Below are 18,217 nucleotides of genomic sequence, written 5' to 3' on the forward strand. Positions count from 1 at the left end.
TTACGAACTAGAATTAAAACTAAAATAAAATATTTCAATGAGACAATCTTGAACAGTTGCTTGATCCACCAGATAAACAACAAAGTTCTCATCAATTTCCTAACCAAAAAATCACATAGCCTGAAAAACTAATATTGAATCTATTTATATATTAAATTATGTATATTTAATATTGAGGAAGGGTAAAGTAGTAAATAACTATCGTCTTATTGGGTTATTGATTTACCCAATAACCCAATAGGAAAAATCGAAACCGACCCAATAACCCAATAATTATTTTTTCTAAACCCATTAAAAACTCAATAACCCAATAACAATAACCTAATAACATTTTATCGTTCGATTTATTGATCGGTTCGATTTTTTCACACCCCTGCCATTAGCCATTCAAATGAGAGCTGATGGAACTAATTTGCTGGCCAACATTATCTCTCTTCGGTCACTAGCATTCACCCAATGACTTCCCTCACAGGCGCCACCTCTCATCTCCTCCCCTCCGCCACCATCGCCGCCATATCCGCCTCCACGACGGCGAGACTTGCCATTTCATTCTCCTCCTCCTCTTCTTCTTCTCTTAAATGCATTCGATCATCTCCTCTCCTTCCCCACATATTCCGCTACCAGGTTCATTGCTCTTCTCCTTTAGTTATTATTTTTTTTTCTTCTATATTCTCGTTTTGAACTCAATTTTGTTTTCTTTTAGAAACGATCATTGATTGGAACAACTTCTAGTGGAAGATTCAGTACATTTGCTTCGCCGAAATGCGCTGCTTCTGATCCCGATCAGTTGAAAAGTGCAAGAGAGGACATTAAGGAGCTGTTGAAGACCACATTCTGTCATCCTATTTTGGTAATTTTTTTTCTTTCATTCTCTTTACTAAATAAGGCGAGGATTGAAATTTGAACCTATATGCTCTTCCCTCCTTTTACCTATTTTAGGTTCGCTTGGGCTGGCATGATGCTGGAACTTATAATAAGAATATCGAGGACTGGCCTCAAAGAGGTGGAGCTAATGGGAGCTTAAGATTCGAAGTTGAACTAAAACATGGAGCAAATGCTGGTAAATATTCAATGTCTTGTTATACTTTTTGCTTGCTTAGTGTTTATTTTTGGTTGACAAGCTTGCAATTCAGGACTTGTTAATGCACTGAAACTTCTCCAGCCAATCAAAGACAAATATGCTGGTGTGACATATGCTGACTTGTTTCAGTTGGCCAGTGCCACTGCCATTGAGGTCGTTACTAGTTTTGGCTTTTGTGTGTGCCTGAAAGTGGATTCACACACTAAATTTTTTGTGCTTTTCAAAACTTACAGGAGGCTAGAGGCCCGAAAATTCCCATGAAATATGGGAGAATAGATGTTTCTGGACCTGATGAATGTCCAGAAGAGGGAAGGCTTCCTGGTGAGAGATTTTTAGCTGTTATCTATTTTTCTTTGCTTAGGTTATTTTTTTTAATGATAAGGGAAACCCGCAGCCGCTACCTTTTGGGTGCCTACAGAGTAAAACCCCTGCTCCTATGCAATAGCTCGCAAACCACATAGGAGAGGTAACCCGCACTAGGCAAGCCTGGTGCAGCGAGCTCGACCCAGAAGGCAAACCCCTTGCTTTCACTGGCAAGGGGTTTTGAACTTGAGATCTCCAACATGGATGTCCCAAGCTCAAACCACTGGGCCACCTTGAAGGGTTCTTGCTTAGGTTATCATGCATGAAAACTAATGATCAGGAGAATATTGAATGAATTTTATCCCAGTGTTTAGTATTTAATGGACTCCTGCAGAGCCAACGATTTCATAAAAAGCTATTTTTTCCTTATTGTCGTTGAGACCTAGTGATTAGTGAAGTTCAATTGGTTTGCACAAGGTGTAAGTTTGGTAAGAGACTGCTAAAACTTTTTTCTTTTATCTGAAGGTTCATCCAATTATGGAGATTAAAAGAATAATGTACATCTGTTATTTAATGGAAAAAAAGAGAGATCACCATAAATACCTTGGTCTTTGCTGATGCCAGAGGAATTGCCAAACACTGCTAAATTTGTTTAAGACAAAATTATGTGTTCCTAATTGCAAAGCTATCTAGCCAACGTTTTTTCAATTCAAGTCCAGATGTACTCTTTAAAAAGTACATCAGCAAACTTGAATAGGTGCGATAAACCTGCATCCACAGGGTATGACTTGTGATCTTCAGAGCCTTTTAAACACCATATAGAGGTCAAAACATTCACTTCATTTATCTTATAGTTATGCAAGTAACTTAAATTTACAATGCTATTAATCATCATACTATGCGGCTGCATGCCTCCAATTCTGCACTCCAAGAAATTCTATGTCATCCAACTCTTGTTATCTTGGATTAGCATCCTACCATGTGGCAAATTTGAGGATATATAGCTGTTAGAATTCCACATTGGGGCGCAAAGGGGTTGTCTGCTCCTTATATAGTCTATACTCCATATGTTTGAATGGAAGGGGAGGGGAGATGGTAAGAGTCCGACATTAGTGGGGGTCTCCTTATCTCGTCTTGGGCATCTCTCGCCTCATGAGCTAGCTTTTGTGCTGAGTTATACCAAGTGTTCATCTCTTAACAATAACCTCTGGTTGTCCATCTCAAACTGGTACTCTTCTCTTAGGGAATAACGTAGTCTGTAACATTGAGATAATATTCTGTCCACTGAAAAGTAGTTACACTTTTCAGTTTGCAATTGTAAAATATTGGCATTTAGACATTTTTTACTTAAAGATTGGAATCCACTTGGTGTCGATCCTCTTCTGTTTCTCGTGTCAAACAAGCAGCTTTATTGTTATCATGTTGTTTTTCTTTAGTATCTTATATAACCATTTAGCTTACTATCTTCTTTTTATACCTAAATAAACGCCTATACGATGTTCTGAATTGCTTTGGAGTTTGGATTATTCAGGTTGTAATAGAAGCGGATCCCTGACCCCTGTATACCCATTTGCAGTATGTTGTATGTCTTAGATGGTCTACCGTGACTTCCTTTTTCTAATCCTTCATATTTGAAGAGTCTAACCCTTTGCATTGCATTTTGTCTAACAGTCTCCTATTGCATAATTATCCTCCATTTGCTTTAATAAATATATATAACTAACTTAATCTTATTAATTAGATGCTGGCCCCCCTAACCCTTCATCTCATTTGCGAGATGTCTTCTACAGAATGGGACTAAATGATAAGGTAACATTCGTCAAAGTAGTTCTCTAATTCAAATTCATCTCATCAATGATCTCAACTTCCTTGCCCGATGTACGCTTCTCACTAGTGAGTTTTTGTTTTCTAGGAAATTGTTGCACTTTCTGGGGCACACACTTTGGGGAGATCCAGACCAGAGCGTAGTGGTTGGGGCAAGCCAGAAACAAGATACACGGTATCCATTTCCTCTCTACTTGATATTATCATTAATTGTAAATTGTTGTACTTTTGAGGCAATTTTGCTAGTTTCTGTTCTGACTTACTTTTTTCCAGCTGTAATGTTAATCTATAAAGATGACTGACCAATTGAGGAATCATGTCCGTTAAAAAGCATGCTGCATAACTCAAATTGCTTCTTTGTATTATACCATTCTCAAAACAGAAAAAACATCTTTGTATTTATGTGTCAAAGATAGACATAATTATGCTGTTAGTTGTCTAAGAATCATTATTCTAAACCCGTCCTCTTAAAATTAAATGAAATGTTTGGACTTTGTTATCAGAACACATTTTCCTCAAATTAATTTGAATGATATTCTCACTTAGCCCTTCGTATGGAAATAGGATCTACTGAGGGGATGTGTGATTGGAACCTAATTTCCTATAATTTCTAATGCATAAGGTTAGTCTTTTGCAATTTCCATCTCTATTGTTCAGTCAATTACTATTAGTTTCTCATGTCTTGATTTTCCTCTATGGTCTGTACCATGGTGCTTTTGTTTCTTTACAAATCTTAATAAAAACCAGATATCTGCTACGAGCCTGTGTGCAATAATATGATTATGTTTCTTGCATATTAACAAATCTGACTTTATAAGCTGATTTGTCTGCATTACAGAAAGATGGACCAGGAAGCCCTGGAGGACAATCATGGACTGTGCAGTGGTTGAAATTTGACAATTCCTACTTTAAGGTTCTGTATGATGAAAATCGCCAAGACTCATAGGCTCTGAGGTCTGATGAAACTTGATGAATTGTTGCTTATTATTCTAAATTTGAATTGATGTTAGGACATTAAAGAACAAAGAGATGAAGATCTACTAGTTTTGCCTACAGATGCTGTTCTTTTTGAAGATTCTTCATTTAAGGTGGAAAAGAGAGTACAACTTCATAATATTGTCAATGCAAACTAATTTTGCTTCTCTAACAACTTACATGCTTGCAGGAATATGCAGAGAAGTATGCTGTAAATCAAGATGTATTTTTCAAAGATTACGCGGAAGCCCATGCCAAACTGAGCAACCTTGGTGCTAAATTTGATCCGCCTGAGGTTTGTCAGCAGAAATATTTTTTCTTCTGTTAATAAATCATACTTCTTGCATCTCTATTTCTATATGAGCTGTAAGTGAGTTTCTAATGGAGTCTTGTTGCACATTCATCTAAACATTTAAGAAGTAGCTGGATGAACACTTATCACCATTTTTTAGTTGATTCCTGTTTGTGTGAAATCTAAATATAGATGTCCTTGTGTCGTTATGAGCTCCTTCTACCTGTCTATTTTTGCTTTCCAGCACAACATGCAAATATAGCGTCCTGACTAGTTATATAGAATGAATATAATTACCGTCCGACAGAGAATTTGCACCAATCACTTGATAAATACCAAGATTGGAACTTCTTTGATTTGTTCAGCCAAACTAGCTTTGACTAAAACTTATCAGGGATTAAGCCAAGGACAGATGTTAATACTATGGGATTTGTTCTTAGTGTAAAGTGTTAGGACCAGATATCTCCTAATACTGATGAAGAGAATCCATTGTAACGACCCTATTTGTGATTGCATAAGGCAGACTTGGTATGCTCCTTCACAATTCAATTTACATTTAAGCGCTTTTGACTTATGGTATTCAATCCTAGTCAGACCTATTCCCTTTTTCCAAGTTCAGTCGCAAGTTTCCATCATATTAAAACTCAAAAAACAAGTAGATTTTCAGTAATTATACCTAAACCACCAAGAAGAAAAACTTTGTCAAAGCAGACTTCAGTTTAAGAATTCCTTTCTTTACTTCATTTCCTTGCCAAAAAAAAAAAGTTTCCCAGACCCTGCTTGATTTCTCCTAGTTAAGTAATGGAACAGCAACTTGGAAATTTTGAAATGCCAAACATCACCTGATGCGAAAGTTGGAGCACCTAACTTTGTCTTAAACTTTCTTAGGCAGATTTTTGAGTACCACACATTTCTTCCTTAGCACCTAGGCACTGATTTTCAGAGGGATCATTTTGATGGTTGTGCAGCACCTAACTACTAACCTTCTGCTAATATTCTACACCTTCAATAATTTTACCACATGTACGTGTAGGGTTGTCATTGACAAACCATTCGACACATTAAAATCTAGGTTTCAAGCTCTGAATACTGCTAAGTAACTCTCACAGATATATTTTAGTGAATTCTTAAAAGTTGAGTGAAATTGTTGCTTGATCATAGCATGCTTGACACCCAAGAGTTTCAATTTCTTCTCAAAATATGAACTTGGTTGTAGAAACCTATGAAATTCTCTGAAACTTAACAAATCTTAAGATAGTACAAATTGTATGTAACTGAAATCAACTCATTTTCTGTCTGGACTTGTATGAGTACTTTCAGCGCTTGCACTTGTACTCTAGTTCGATTTTCAAGTACTTATACTCATCAGAGTATTTACGAGATAGTTGATAGTCAAAGCAACCCTAATATGTCTTCCAGAACATTCATTCATTTGACTGTAAAGTAAGGCAACTTTTGATTCTGTACTAAAATTTTCATTAATCACTCAAGTACTTCCATTTCCATGTAAAACTCGTTTTTTTTTCTGTGTACATTCACCCAATCCACAAATTCCGATGTGCCTTGTGAGCGTTAGCTTGTTAATCAGTTGCATGATAAATACTGGTTTCTTCACGCCACCTCCTTCAAATAGTCTGTTTTTCCCTCTATGGTTATTGGGACAAGGCCCTACTGTCTTACTCCATTACAAAAAAACAAGATAATTTATCTCCAACTGTATAATACAGCAATGATTGTGCAACTCTTTGACTAATTTTAGCAATTTTCTTGGACAGGGTTTCTCAATAGACAATAATCCTACACAAGTTCAACCAGAGAAGTTCGTGGCAGCAAAATACTCAACTGGAAAGGTAAATTTTAAATTGCTTACTACATTTTCCTTCTGTTAATTAGTTAAAGTTCCACACTTGCATTTTAATTCCTGGGGAGATACGTTCAGTTTAAATTTTACATCTCTGATTGCTGCAGGATTAAATACAACTTATCATATTTAGTTCTGCTATTTCATTTAATAAAATCCAAGACCAAGCTATTACCAAAATTTTGCATTCAAACGTAAAATTGTTAGTTTAATGAAATGAGAGAAATAAGTTCAACGAGTCTTGCCTATTTGAATTGCAGAGAGAGCTCTCGGATGCTATGAAACAAAAGATTCGAGCAGAATACGAAGGCTTGGGAGGAACCCCAGATAAGCCTCTCCCGACGAACTATTTTCTCAATATCATAATTGTGATTGGTGTTTTGGCAATTTTGACATATTTGCTTGGAAACTAAGATGGCTTTAGTTTGATCTTTTAGGTATTTTGTGCGCTTTATATCAGCATTTTTAGTGTAAATGAAAATTTTGCCAGTCATATATGCTAAATTTGAAATTTACACTCTGCTTTTCTGTCATTTTCTTCACATTGTTTTGTGCCTTGCAATTCACTCTTACTGAGTAACGTCAATAGATTTACATTATATTGTACATAGGTCAGATTATATATGTTTAAATTAAGGGAAAATTACGTTGTTAAATAAATTTATACTACTTAATTACTCATCATAACTATAGTTTGCTATAATTGTCACTGCTAACATTATCATAAATTATGTGGAATGACTTCGAATTTGTATAATGAGTCACATTTGTATGTGTAATTTGCCAGAATATGCATATACATATGTATAATATACAATTATCTAATGATATACATATAATTCACCTCTCTCCCACTCTCTCGCTCGCCTCTCTCCTCTCTGGCTCAATCTCGTTGCCTCTGTTCTTCCTCCCAATCTCGCTTGTCATATATACAAATGCATAGTTATAATATACGATTGATATACATATACCAGCCACCTCGCTCGCCTGTTTCCTTCCTCTCCTTATCTCGCTTGCCATATATACAAATACATATGTATAATAAATAATTATCTAACCGATGTATATATACAATCCCTCTCTCCTTCTTATAACATGTAGCTATGAATTGTAATTATCAAACTATAGATATAGAGAGTAATTAAATTAGTTTTGAATGAATATTCTAAAACTATATGAAAAGTACTATAAATTGCAATTTTTTGCATATCAATATGATGAAAAAATACATCTTAAAATGTTAGTCAAATTTTTTATAGTTGACTCTAAAAATAGAAACCATGACAAATAATACCGGACGAAAAAAATATCTAATTACAGAAAACTCCAAAAATAACTTATTAAGGTTTAGTAGTTCATTATATCTCAATTTGCTTTCATTAATAACTCAAAGTTGTTAATATAAAGCATCAATGACTAATTAACTTAAATCTAACTCATAATTCCTCCGTCCACAATTGTTTGTTATGTTAAGGTCATGCACATCCCTCAAGAAAAATTTAATAAAAGGTGTATTTAACTAATATAACTCTATTATATCAAAAATATCAAAAGTCTACATAACTTTTTAATTGAACTACACTTTATTAAGGGCAAATTTGGAAAAAGGTGACTAATTGTTTCTTTGATTATTTAAATTGACAATTAATTTTGCCAAACAATCATGGACGGAGGGAGTATTTTGCACAGTGGCGGACCTAGAATTTTCGTTCAGAATGTTCGAAAAATAAAAATATAAACATGTAAATAAGTCTTTCGAAAGGACCTTTGAATTCATTTTGGGTTTAAAACCACACTTTTGGCACGTTTTAAAAATAAAAAATGCTTGAAAAGTAGAACTGATTTTCTTAAACAAAAATAAACTGAAACTATAAAGGAAAATAAATAAATGTTGTTGCAGCGATTCGAACCTAGGGCGTGCAGCTTAATATTCAAGGGTCTTACCATTGAGCCATCTATTTTTACCATCTATTTTTATTTGTTATTGAGGGGGTTCAAATGATCCAACGTGGCCCGCCCATGATTTTGCAGCAATTAAATTTGGAAAAAGTTATTATTTTTGTGATTCCATTCATAATTTGATTTGGGAATTTTTTTTTAAAAATGTCATTATTTTAGTATTTAATAGGGTATAGTGTCAATACTTTCAATATTTAGTGATACTGCAAAATTTTACCTTGTTATGTATTTTAATTATTTTGTTTAATTAAAAAGAATACATAATTTAAATAACAAACAGGAGCTATTTAGGGGAGAGAAAAATTATAAAAAGTAACAGAAATTTAAAACTCTCAACATCAGTTACAACTTAATGAAAAGCTGAACTATATATCTGTCCATTATTCATGATGTCATCAAAAAAAAAAATCCTGCGAGATTTATGTTTTGGAGAATAAACTGGGTAAAAGATTTTTGGAAAATAAACACAATAGAAAAGTCGAAAGTCAGATATGTTTTAGTTAATTAATCCTTATATTTTTTGTATTTGATTGTGATTTGATGCGATTTTGTTTGTATAATAATTATTCATACGTATTTGCGTTTTGAATTATTATGTATTTTAATCAATGAAATTATCTTTATTTTTTTTGAGTTTGTTGACATTTTTTTTTCCGAATCCAGATGTACTGATATATTGTTAAAATAAAGAGTATTCTGATTTGAATTTGTTTTGCAACTTTTGTATAAAAAATTATATATCCAACAAAATATGTATGTGATGCATAAAAGTTTAGACAAGGAATAATGTTCGAATTGTATATTTGAATTACTATTGTAACTTTATTGTTTTGTATTCTTGATACAAATTAATAGTAATGTCATTATTTTCGTATCTAGTATTGACTATGATTTTTTTTTACTACAAAGCATATATGCGGAACATTAGTTTTATAATAAAGCATTTTGGACATTGGACTGAAGATAATTGCTATGTTGATTACACAACTGAGGCAATTATGATTAAAGAATATGCATCGTATAAAGATTTAGTTGATGAAGTTGCTAAGCAGATTGGGGTAGATTTGAGGTATAACAGATTAAAACTTAAGTATAAAATAGAAGGTATCATTGCACCTTTGGAGATGCACAACGATATGGGAATGAGAGCATATGTCTCATTGAAGAAAGAAGCTCGAGAATTTGCAAAGTACCCCATTTGTGTAACTGTATTTGTGAACGACTGTGATATAAATTGTAGAAATCAGTATGAAGAAGATATTGACATGTGTAGTATAAATGGAGGAAGTACTATTGATAACCAAACATTAGTTATTAGTGCACCATTAGTCAGTACTGAGTTAAGTAACTGTATTATCTGCAAAATGAGTCATTTAATGTTTTTTGTATTTATAAATTTGAAAGTATATATTGAATTTTGATACTGTTTTAGTCAGTATGTATTTTTATATTTCATAGGTATATTGTATTTTTGTATCTATAGACTTGGAATTTTATATTATATTTAATATATCTAATGTATTTTGTATTCTGTTTTTTTTTTTGCGATAGTTATGTCAATATACCACATATTAGTAACTATATGTGTTTTTTATTTCTCACATTGATAAGTATTCAGTAAATTAAGTGCACATTTATATTTTTTATTTGGAATTCGTCAGACGCTTACCCATGCACTCATATATCTATATTTGAAGGACAACAAGCATACCACATATTCTATAATATTGACTATCAGTAGTCAAAACCTTATTGATACTTTGTAGCAACCAAATCAAAGTGAATTCTAGGAATTCACAATGATCTATTCTCGCCAGAATACACAAACATATGAATGAAATATAATATTGCAAACTTAATCGCATCATCATCATTGTCAATTCAAACTTTATCATTGAACCTATTGATCAAATCAGATCTACGTATGATCTCATCACCACCAAAGTATTGAAGAATAAGTTGATTAGGTTCTTCTGTGTTAAACTTGAAATCCTCTACAACACCAACACAGTTTAATCCAATAATGACCGCAAACGTCCTAATTGTGAACTTTAAAATAGCTCCATTAACTTTGATTACAAGAGACTGCTTACTACTAGCTTCTACTTCTAGTGACATACAACACCTGTGAATTTGATCTTGAGCAACACATTTTCTGATTTTCATATACAGACCAAAACACGTACTCTCTCAAAACTGTTTATACTTCTCTGGTGTAGGCTTATCAGTCAACTGAGATTTAATGTCTTGGTTTACTATACAGTGAATGTGGGGTGCATTTTTTGGTAGTTTTTTTGCAAGCATAAGAAGTCCTCTGGCATATTGAATTCAAAACAATGAAAAAATACTAAAATAACACAACAAAAAAACATGATAATAAATAAAACATCAACACAGTTACAACAACATACCGTAACGAACAAAAAAAACAAATAAAAAATGTAAATGTGCACTTAATTTACTGAATATGTATCAATGTGAGAAATAAAAAATATATATGGTTACTAATATGTGGTACATTGACATAACTATCACAAAACAAAACAAAACAAAAACAGAATACAAAATACATTAGATATATATAATATACAATTTCAAGTATATAGATACAAAAGTACAATATACCTATGAAATATAAAATTACATACTGACTAAAACAGTATCAAAATTCAATATATACTTCCAAATTTATGAATACGAAAAACATTAAAACTATGAAATACAAAAATAAATATTAACTGTGGTACATTGACATAACTATCACACACACAAAAAAAAAAACAGAATACAAAATGAATTAGATATATGAAATACAATTCCAAATCTATGGATTCAAAATACAATAAAACTATGAAATATAAAAATACATACGGACTAAAACAACAAGAAAATTCAATATACACTTCCAAATATACGAACACAAAAAACATTAAAACTATGAAATACAAAAAGAAATAATAACTACAACAGAATGAAAATTCCATATACACCTACAAATATATTCGATAATAGTAAATACACAATCAAACTCATAAAATGTGTTATATTGACATAACTTACACACACAAAATACAATGAATATATGAAATACAAAAATACATGCTAACTATAACAGTGAATATAAAAAATATTTAAACTATGAAAATACAAAAATAAATAATAACTATAACAGTAAAAATTTCATATACACTTACAGATCTATTTTCGATAATAGTAAATACACAATCAAACTCATAAAATGTGTTACATTGACATACTAATACACACAAAAAAACAAAACACAAAATACAATAAATATATGAAATACAAAAATAAATACTAACTATAACATAATAAAAATTCCATATACACTTCCAAACGCACTGTAACATGTATTTTTTTTGAATCTTAAAAATTACTAAACAAATTAAACTAAACCTGCAAGACACAGAACATGAAAAAAAAGCATCTTCTCTAACAAATTGGTCTTCTTCAACTTCATGGTTATGAATTTGTGTGGGATTTTGCACATCGACAGATTCAGACATTTTTTCCCGTCGTATATCCTCCTTAGATTTAGAAGCGGAACCTACATTGTTGTTTAATTCTTGAGTGAAAAAAATTAAATGATGAAAAATCAGAAGAACTTTGATTATTTTGTCCAATACCTCTAATAACTCTCTTGAAAGTGTCCATTGAAGAGAGAATTATGTATTCTCAAATCCTAAAAAATGTTTTAAAAACAACAATAAAACAAAAAAAATAAAAAAATAACACTAAAATCAGTAAGTAAATAAATAAGGAATATGAAAAACATAATACCCAAATCAATGTTAATATATTGAATCGAAAATCTGTGGAATTGATTTGGAAGAATGTTAGAGAGAGAAATTGAAAAGAAGCATAAGAAAAGAGATAGAAAAAAACTAGGGATTTGATTAGGAAAAAAGTTAGAGAGAGAAATTGATAAGCGTAAGAAAAGAGAGAGAACAATTAAAATGACATTAATATCTATCCAATTACATAAATATAGGAAAATGTGTAATCTATGAGAGAGAAAAAAGCGTGTAAATAATGAGAGAGAAAATATTAATAATATCATAATAATAATTTATTTTTAAAATAATGACATTTTTGACATATTTACTATATTATTAAAGTATGAATATTATCACTAAATAAGTTGATTTTTTTTACTAGTTCGCTAAATTATCCATTTGATTCAATAAACTGTTGGCATCAATGCAAAATGAGCATCATAATATATATATATAATAAATTGAAAAAAGTTGATCAACAACCTGCAATCACATTAAAAATATACTACAAATGCTTCAGTCTTTCAAAAGATTTATTATTGTGATTAAAAGAAGTTAAAAACAAAACTATAATAAAATCATTCAGTATAGACTCTAAACCTCCTCTAGAGTTAGTTAGCAATGACTTTTCTATCATTTTATTCACATTGTATTGTGTCTTGCAATTCACTGTCACTGAGTAACGTCAATAGATTTACATTATATTGCATAGTTTTTGAATGGGGCATGTACGAGATTGCAATTTAATTTTGATAATTCTAGAGAAACGTTATCGTGAGCCACGTTTTACCTGTAAAACGTTCCTCAATGTTACTACTGACAATATTTTTGTCTTTTTGTACTAACGACTTATAAATCTTTATTGACAAATTTTTGTCTTTTTGTGATTAAATTTTTTTGAATAAAATATTATATGAAACGTTATTGAGAAGTACGTTTATACTACTTTATTGTACATAGGTCTGATTATATTTGTTTAAATTAATGAACATTACAGAACTACCAATTAATTAAAGAAAACTCCAAAAATAACTTATTAAGGTTTAGTAGTTCATTATATCTCAATTTGCTTCCATTAATAGCTGAAACTCGTTAATATAAAGCATAGCGTCTAATTAACTTAAATCTAACTCATAATTTGCAACAATTAAACTTGAAAAAAGTCATAAAATATTCCATATATCCTGACAGATGTTCGTTTAATTTCTCAATCTTCAAAAACTTGTACTTATAAAGCATAAACTCTTTGTTGTATTCGTCGATAGCAAGATGAGCTAGATCCATTCCTTGTCTTACTCTTTCAGTGTATTTAACTTAAATGGCAATGTAGAAGCCACCTAAGAATCACCGGGAAAAGTATCAAGGTCCATACCATTGGTTGAGTTCAATTGATTATAGTAACATTCCCAAATGTAAGTTTTGGGTTTGGGTCGCCTATGTGGATCAACCCGACCCGAACAAACCCAATAATTTTTTTCTAAATAAAAATAATAATAATAAAAGAAAGGAGAAAAAGATAAGTATTAATTTTAAAAAAGGGTGTATGTAAGTGTTCCAACGTTAATAATCACACCTTTTTAAATTAATTATTTTTTTCTTTTCTTTTTACTTAAACGCTTCAGAAAGAAAATCTAAGAAGAACAACAAAAACCTCTAAAGTTTAGATTAAAAACACAATAAAAACATTTAGTTTGTGAAAACTATCTTTGTTTCCTAGTGATTCAAAGAAGGTTTTGGAGCAAATTATTCAGTTCGTGAATTTTCGTTCCGCTGCAACAATCAAAGGTACAGAAATCTTGTACTAAATTATGTTTAAATTATTTCATTGGTATCAGAGCCACGATTTAATGCTCCAAGATATTGTAATTGAAATTATGTACTGATTATGTGTTATAAAATATATATACATATATCTTGTGTCAAGAATATTTATATGAAGATCCGTTAAAACTATGGTGACGTTTAATTCATAAGTTAAAAGAAAAATTGAATGTGATTGTAAATCTAAGAACATATCTTCAATTCTTCAACTTGGTACTCTGACGATGGGATCTCTTTTATATTTTGTTGGGGAAACAATCAAATATGCTCAATTTATTTTTTTGTTTAGTATAGAGAATATTTTTTTTCTCTGTTATAAATGAAACGTGAAGTTTTTTTTTTATCTGTTTATTTTCTTTTTGATGTTTTTGAATCTAAATAAAAATGTTGAAAAAGAGAAAGAGTTTGAGTTGGATAAGGACTTGAAAAAGTCATTGTTTCTTTAAAAAAAAAAAATAATAAAGAGTTTAAGGGACAATAATACTCTTTTTTATTGAAAATTGAAAAGAAAAGGAAAAATAAATGGTCCCACACACTTTTTTCTTTCCTTTTCTTTTGGAACGTGTAAGTTTTTTTTCTTTTAGATTTTTTGTCTTTTTCTGCAAAGATCAAGAAGAATGAGGGATGGTCACCTATTCAAATTAATAAATAAATAAAAGGAAAAATTGGATTTCTTTTGTCCTTTTCTATTAAGAATTAAAAAGAAAAAAAAAATAAGATGATCAAATTTTGTTTAGTAAAATATTTATACCATTTTCTTTGGAATAAAAAAGTATTATTATTTTATGAAAAAAACAATGGTTTTGTAGTATTTTTTTCAAAAAATAAAGTATTCATTTTAGTATTTAATTTAACAAAGGTTTTCTCAAGTGGTCAAACAAGATGTGATTCAATTTTTTTTAAGGCCATGAGTAATCTTCTTTATTTAATAAAGAATAATGATCACTTTACTAGATTATAATTTTAAATTAGTTTAATCCTTACATTCCTTGAACATTTCCTTGTCTTTTACAAAAAAAATTGCGACATATGTTGTCACATTAAATGGTGTTAACCATATTTTTTGTTTACTTCCCATTTCAGATATGGCTGAACTGGAACATGTTCAAACTACTCCAAGTGGGAGTTTTCAAAGTCAAGCAAAGGGACAAGATAGAAGAGTAAGCCGTAGTAAGACATGTTTTTGAGGGGGTGAAATCATACAGATTTGGTGTCCCAAGGGTGACACAAAATCTTTCAAGAAACCTAAGGGCCATTCAAAGAGAAAAAGAGAGAAAACTTAAAGAATTTGAGTCATTGAAGATGTCCCCTAATGTGTCAGCATGTGATTTTATTCATATTTTTGAAATAAAATGGGATGAACTGGCTATTTATAAGGAGATTTTAGATTGGAGAGCCTTAGTTTATTTAACAAATGCTCTCTGTGAACCTTGAGGTAGTAGATTGACTGATGTTTATCATGACATATGGCCCAGTCAACCTTTTAGGGTTTATATTAGTTGTCTTGAAGATTTCTGGGAGGATTTCAGTCTTTGAATTACTTGTAATCTTTAGTTGCTTATTGTTTTTTTCAAGATATGAATTGTGTAGTTTGTACTAATCTCAAATTATGCTATAAACTTAAAATTCCTTGTTATCAAAGTCTATAATATATAAGTTATACACATTAAGAAATTAGATTTGAATTTTGATTAAATATTTAATTTGTAGATGATGATTGGATGTATACATATCTTTTCGATTTTACATTAAATATAAAATCTTTATGAGAAATAATTTGCTTGAATGTGTATGTCACATGCTTATTGATTAAAATTCTTGCCTAATTATATGTCAATAACAGAAATGACATCAAAAAGTATCATTGCTGACTTAAACAAAGGTGAAAAACTTAACGGTGATAATTACGACATCTGAAGTCGTAAAATGTGGTATGTACTGGAAGAGCAAAATGTTTGGAAAAGTATAAACCATGTTTGTAATGAACCAGAAGAGAGTAATACTACACAACACAGGAGGGATCTTAAAGCTTACAAAGCTTGAAAGAAGGCTAACTCCACTGCACGTGGAATAATAGTTAGTTTTGTAGTTGATGACCTCATACATGAATATGAAGAATTTCCTATTCCTCATGCTATGTGCGCACATCTGCGAGAAACGTGTGGGGGTACGTTTATTACCCGTCTTCGACAGTTGACTATCAAATTTAACACTTGCATAAAGCGTCATGATCAAAATATCAAAACACCTTAGGGTGATGTCAAACATGGTAGCTCAACTCAAGAGTGTTGGCCATGTTCTTTCAGATGAGCAAAAAGTTCAGGCAGTAATTCATTCTCTACCCATAATTGGGAACATTTGAAGATTAACTTGACCCATAATGATAGCATCAAAACCTTTTCCGATGTTGCACGTCATGTTGAACTTGAAAATGAGCGTCTTGGTGCTGCTAAGGCTGCTTCTAATGCATTTATGGCAAGGTCAAGTAGTACAAAATCTTCAGGTTTTAAGCGCAAGAAAATTTGGAAAAGAAATGGGAAACACAAAGAGACTGGAGAAGGGCCCTCTAAGAAAAAGAATAAACCAAATTCCAAGAAAGGAAAACATTTTTTTAAGAAGAGAGACAAGAGCAAAATAAAGTGCTACAATTGCCAAATGTTGGGGCATTTCACTCGTGAATGCACTGGGCCTAAAAAGGTAATATTTCTAAATAACGCATCTACAAGTGCTACATATGTTTCTAGCACTTCTTTACTAACTGAATCTTATCTTATGTGGATTGTAGACTCAAGATCCACCAACCACGTAAGTCGAGATAGAGAGACATTTGTGGAGTTTCGTCGAGTTTCATCTAAATCAAGATGGATATACGTAGAAAATAATGCTAGGCTTGAAGTCAAAGGTACAGGCACTTGCAAAGTGGACTTGCATGATTGTCACACCCAGATCCTAGACCCCAGATGTGACCGGTGTCGTTAACCTCTTAGAGGTCGCAGACAAGCCTCTTCTTAGCGTTCATCACAATCATACAATTAAATTTTGCAAAAAATTTAAAACTTTTAATATACTAATGAAGTATACTTAGACTTCATACTTAAGATTTATAAAAACATACGATATTCTAAAACTGTCTCACATATATAGAAACCATCTAAGAGTGCAAATCTGAACATAGCCAATAATAGCCAATATGCCATATCGACCTTAATACAAAAGAATCCAAAGAACTACTAAGTCTTCATAACGCTGGAGTATAGATGATAGCGTCCCGCATGTGAGGACCTACCAAGACTTGGAGAAAGAGTTCCAAGCTTCTTCAAATCGACCTCCTTAAACTTCAATGGTAGGAACCTACAGTTGTAGTAATGTAAAGTAATGAGGTTAGTACTCCATATGTACTAAGTATGGGTATATGCACATAACACATAAGGACGTACATGAAAAAGAATCATTTATCGTTTCATTAGAAAACATGCTAAGTCATATAAAAATCTTCAATGCACATACCATATAACATATACAAGTTAAGGATTTCATTAACATCAAACATGATCATAATTAAAGACATATTATCATAGTCATGTTAACTTTTAATATTCAATCAATCACATAACTCGACATACAAAACACTTACCAATGATCTCATCCCCAACCTACAAGTGCAATGGTCATGTGAATCCCCCATAACCCCACACAACCAAGTAGATAAGATAGGAAATCATAAGTAAAACTTTGCTTCATATAACTTGTAACATAATTAGTCATCACTTCATATAGCAATATAACCAAATAAAATATTCATCATAATAGCCAACATTCATATAAAAGTAACATCATAATCATAAACATCATACCTTTCACGTTATCATATTACATAAGAACAATCTCATAGGACTTCCTTTAAGTCAACTTGTGCAATGTCTAGGTAGCGTCCCATACCACTACCTATACTAAGAAAACTCCTCAGTCACCCTAGTAAACGTTCATTTACTTGTATTTCGTTTTACAAGAGGGAATATATGCATTAACCGACATAACCATGAGAGCTAAACATGGAATCCAGTGTCCTTCCCATACCAAAAGAGGTGGTCTACCGACCAAAGTAAAACCTTCATGACATAGCTTTCTAGCTGGATCCACTAGCTAGTATCCTATGGTGGTAACATAGTTTAAGAACTAGGAAATTTATTAGAGACCCATAGGTCCACATTACATGGCAGACTCAATCTCATGAGAATCATTGTGAACCTACCTTCCCGCTAAGAAAAGGACACTTCCCATATCTAGTTCATCGGTGCTTAGCT

At 31.6% G+C, this 18,217-nt stretch overlaps 1 protein-coding gene across 1 annotated transcript; it reads left to right on the forward strand.

Moving 5' to 3' along the window:
• The first annotated feature begins 422 nt into the window (after window positions 1-422).
• Window positions 423-6,851, forward strand: APX6 (thylakoid-bound ascorbate peroxidase 6). Its single transcript, NM_001247702.2, is given in 12 exon segments — window positions 423-624; window positions 704-850; window positions 940-1,060; window positions 1,134-1,234; window positions 1,315-1,402; window positions 3,126-3,193; window positions 3,297-3,383; window positions 4,047-4,121; window positions 4,219-4,296; window positions 4,374-4,478; window positions 6,251-6,325; window positions 6,597-6,851. Coding segments are annotated over 12 exon segments (1,266 nt in total). The 5' UTR covers window positions 423-456; the 3' UTR covers window positions 6,750-6,851.
• Window positions 6,852-18,217: the final 11,366 nt, after the last annotated feature.

The sequence above is a fragment of the Solanum lycopersicum genome, chromosome 11 (assembly GCF_036512215.1).
Source record: "Solanum lycopersicum chromosome 11, SLM_r2.1".
In the NCBI taxonomy this organism is placed as follows: domain Eukaryota; kingdom Viridiplantae; phylum Streptophyta; class Magnoliopsida; order Solanales; family Solanaceae; genus Solanum; species Solanum lycopersicum.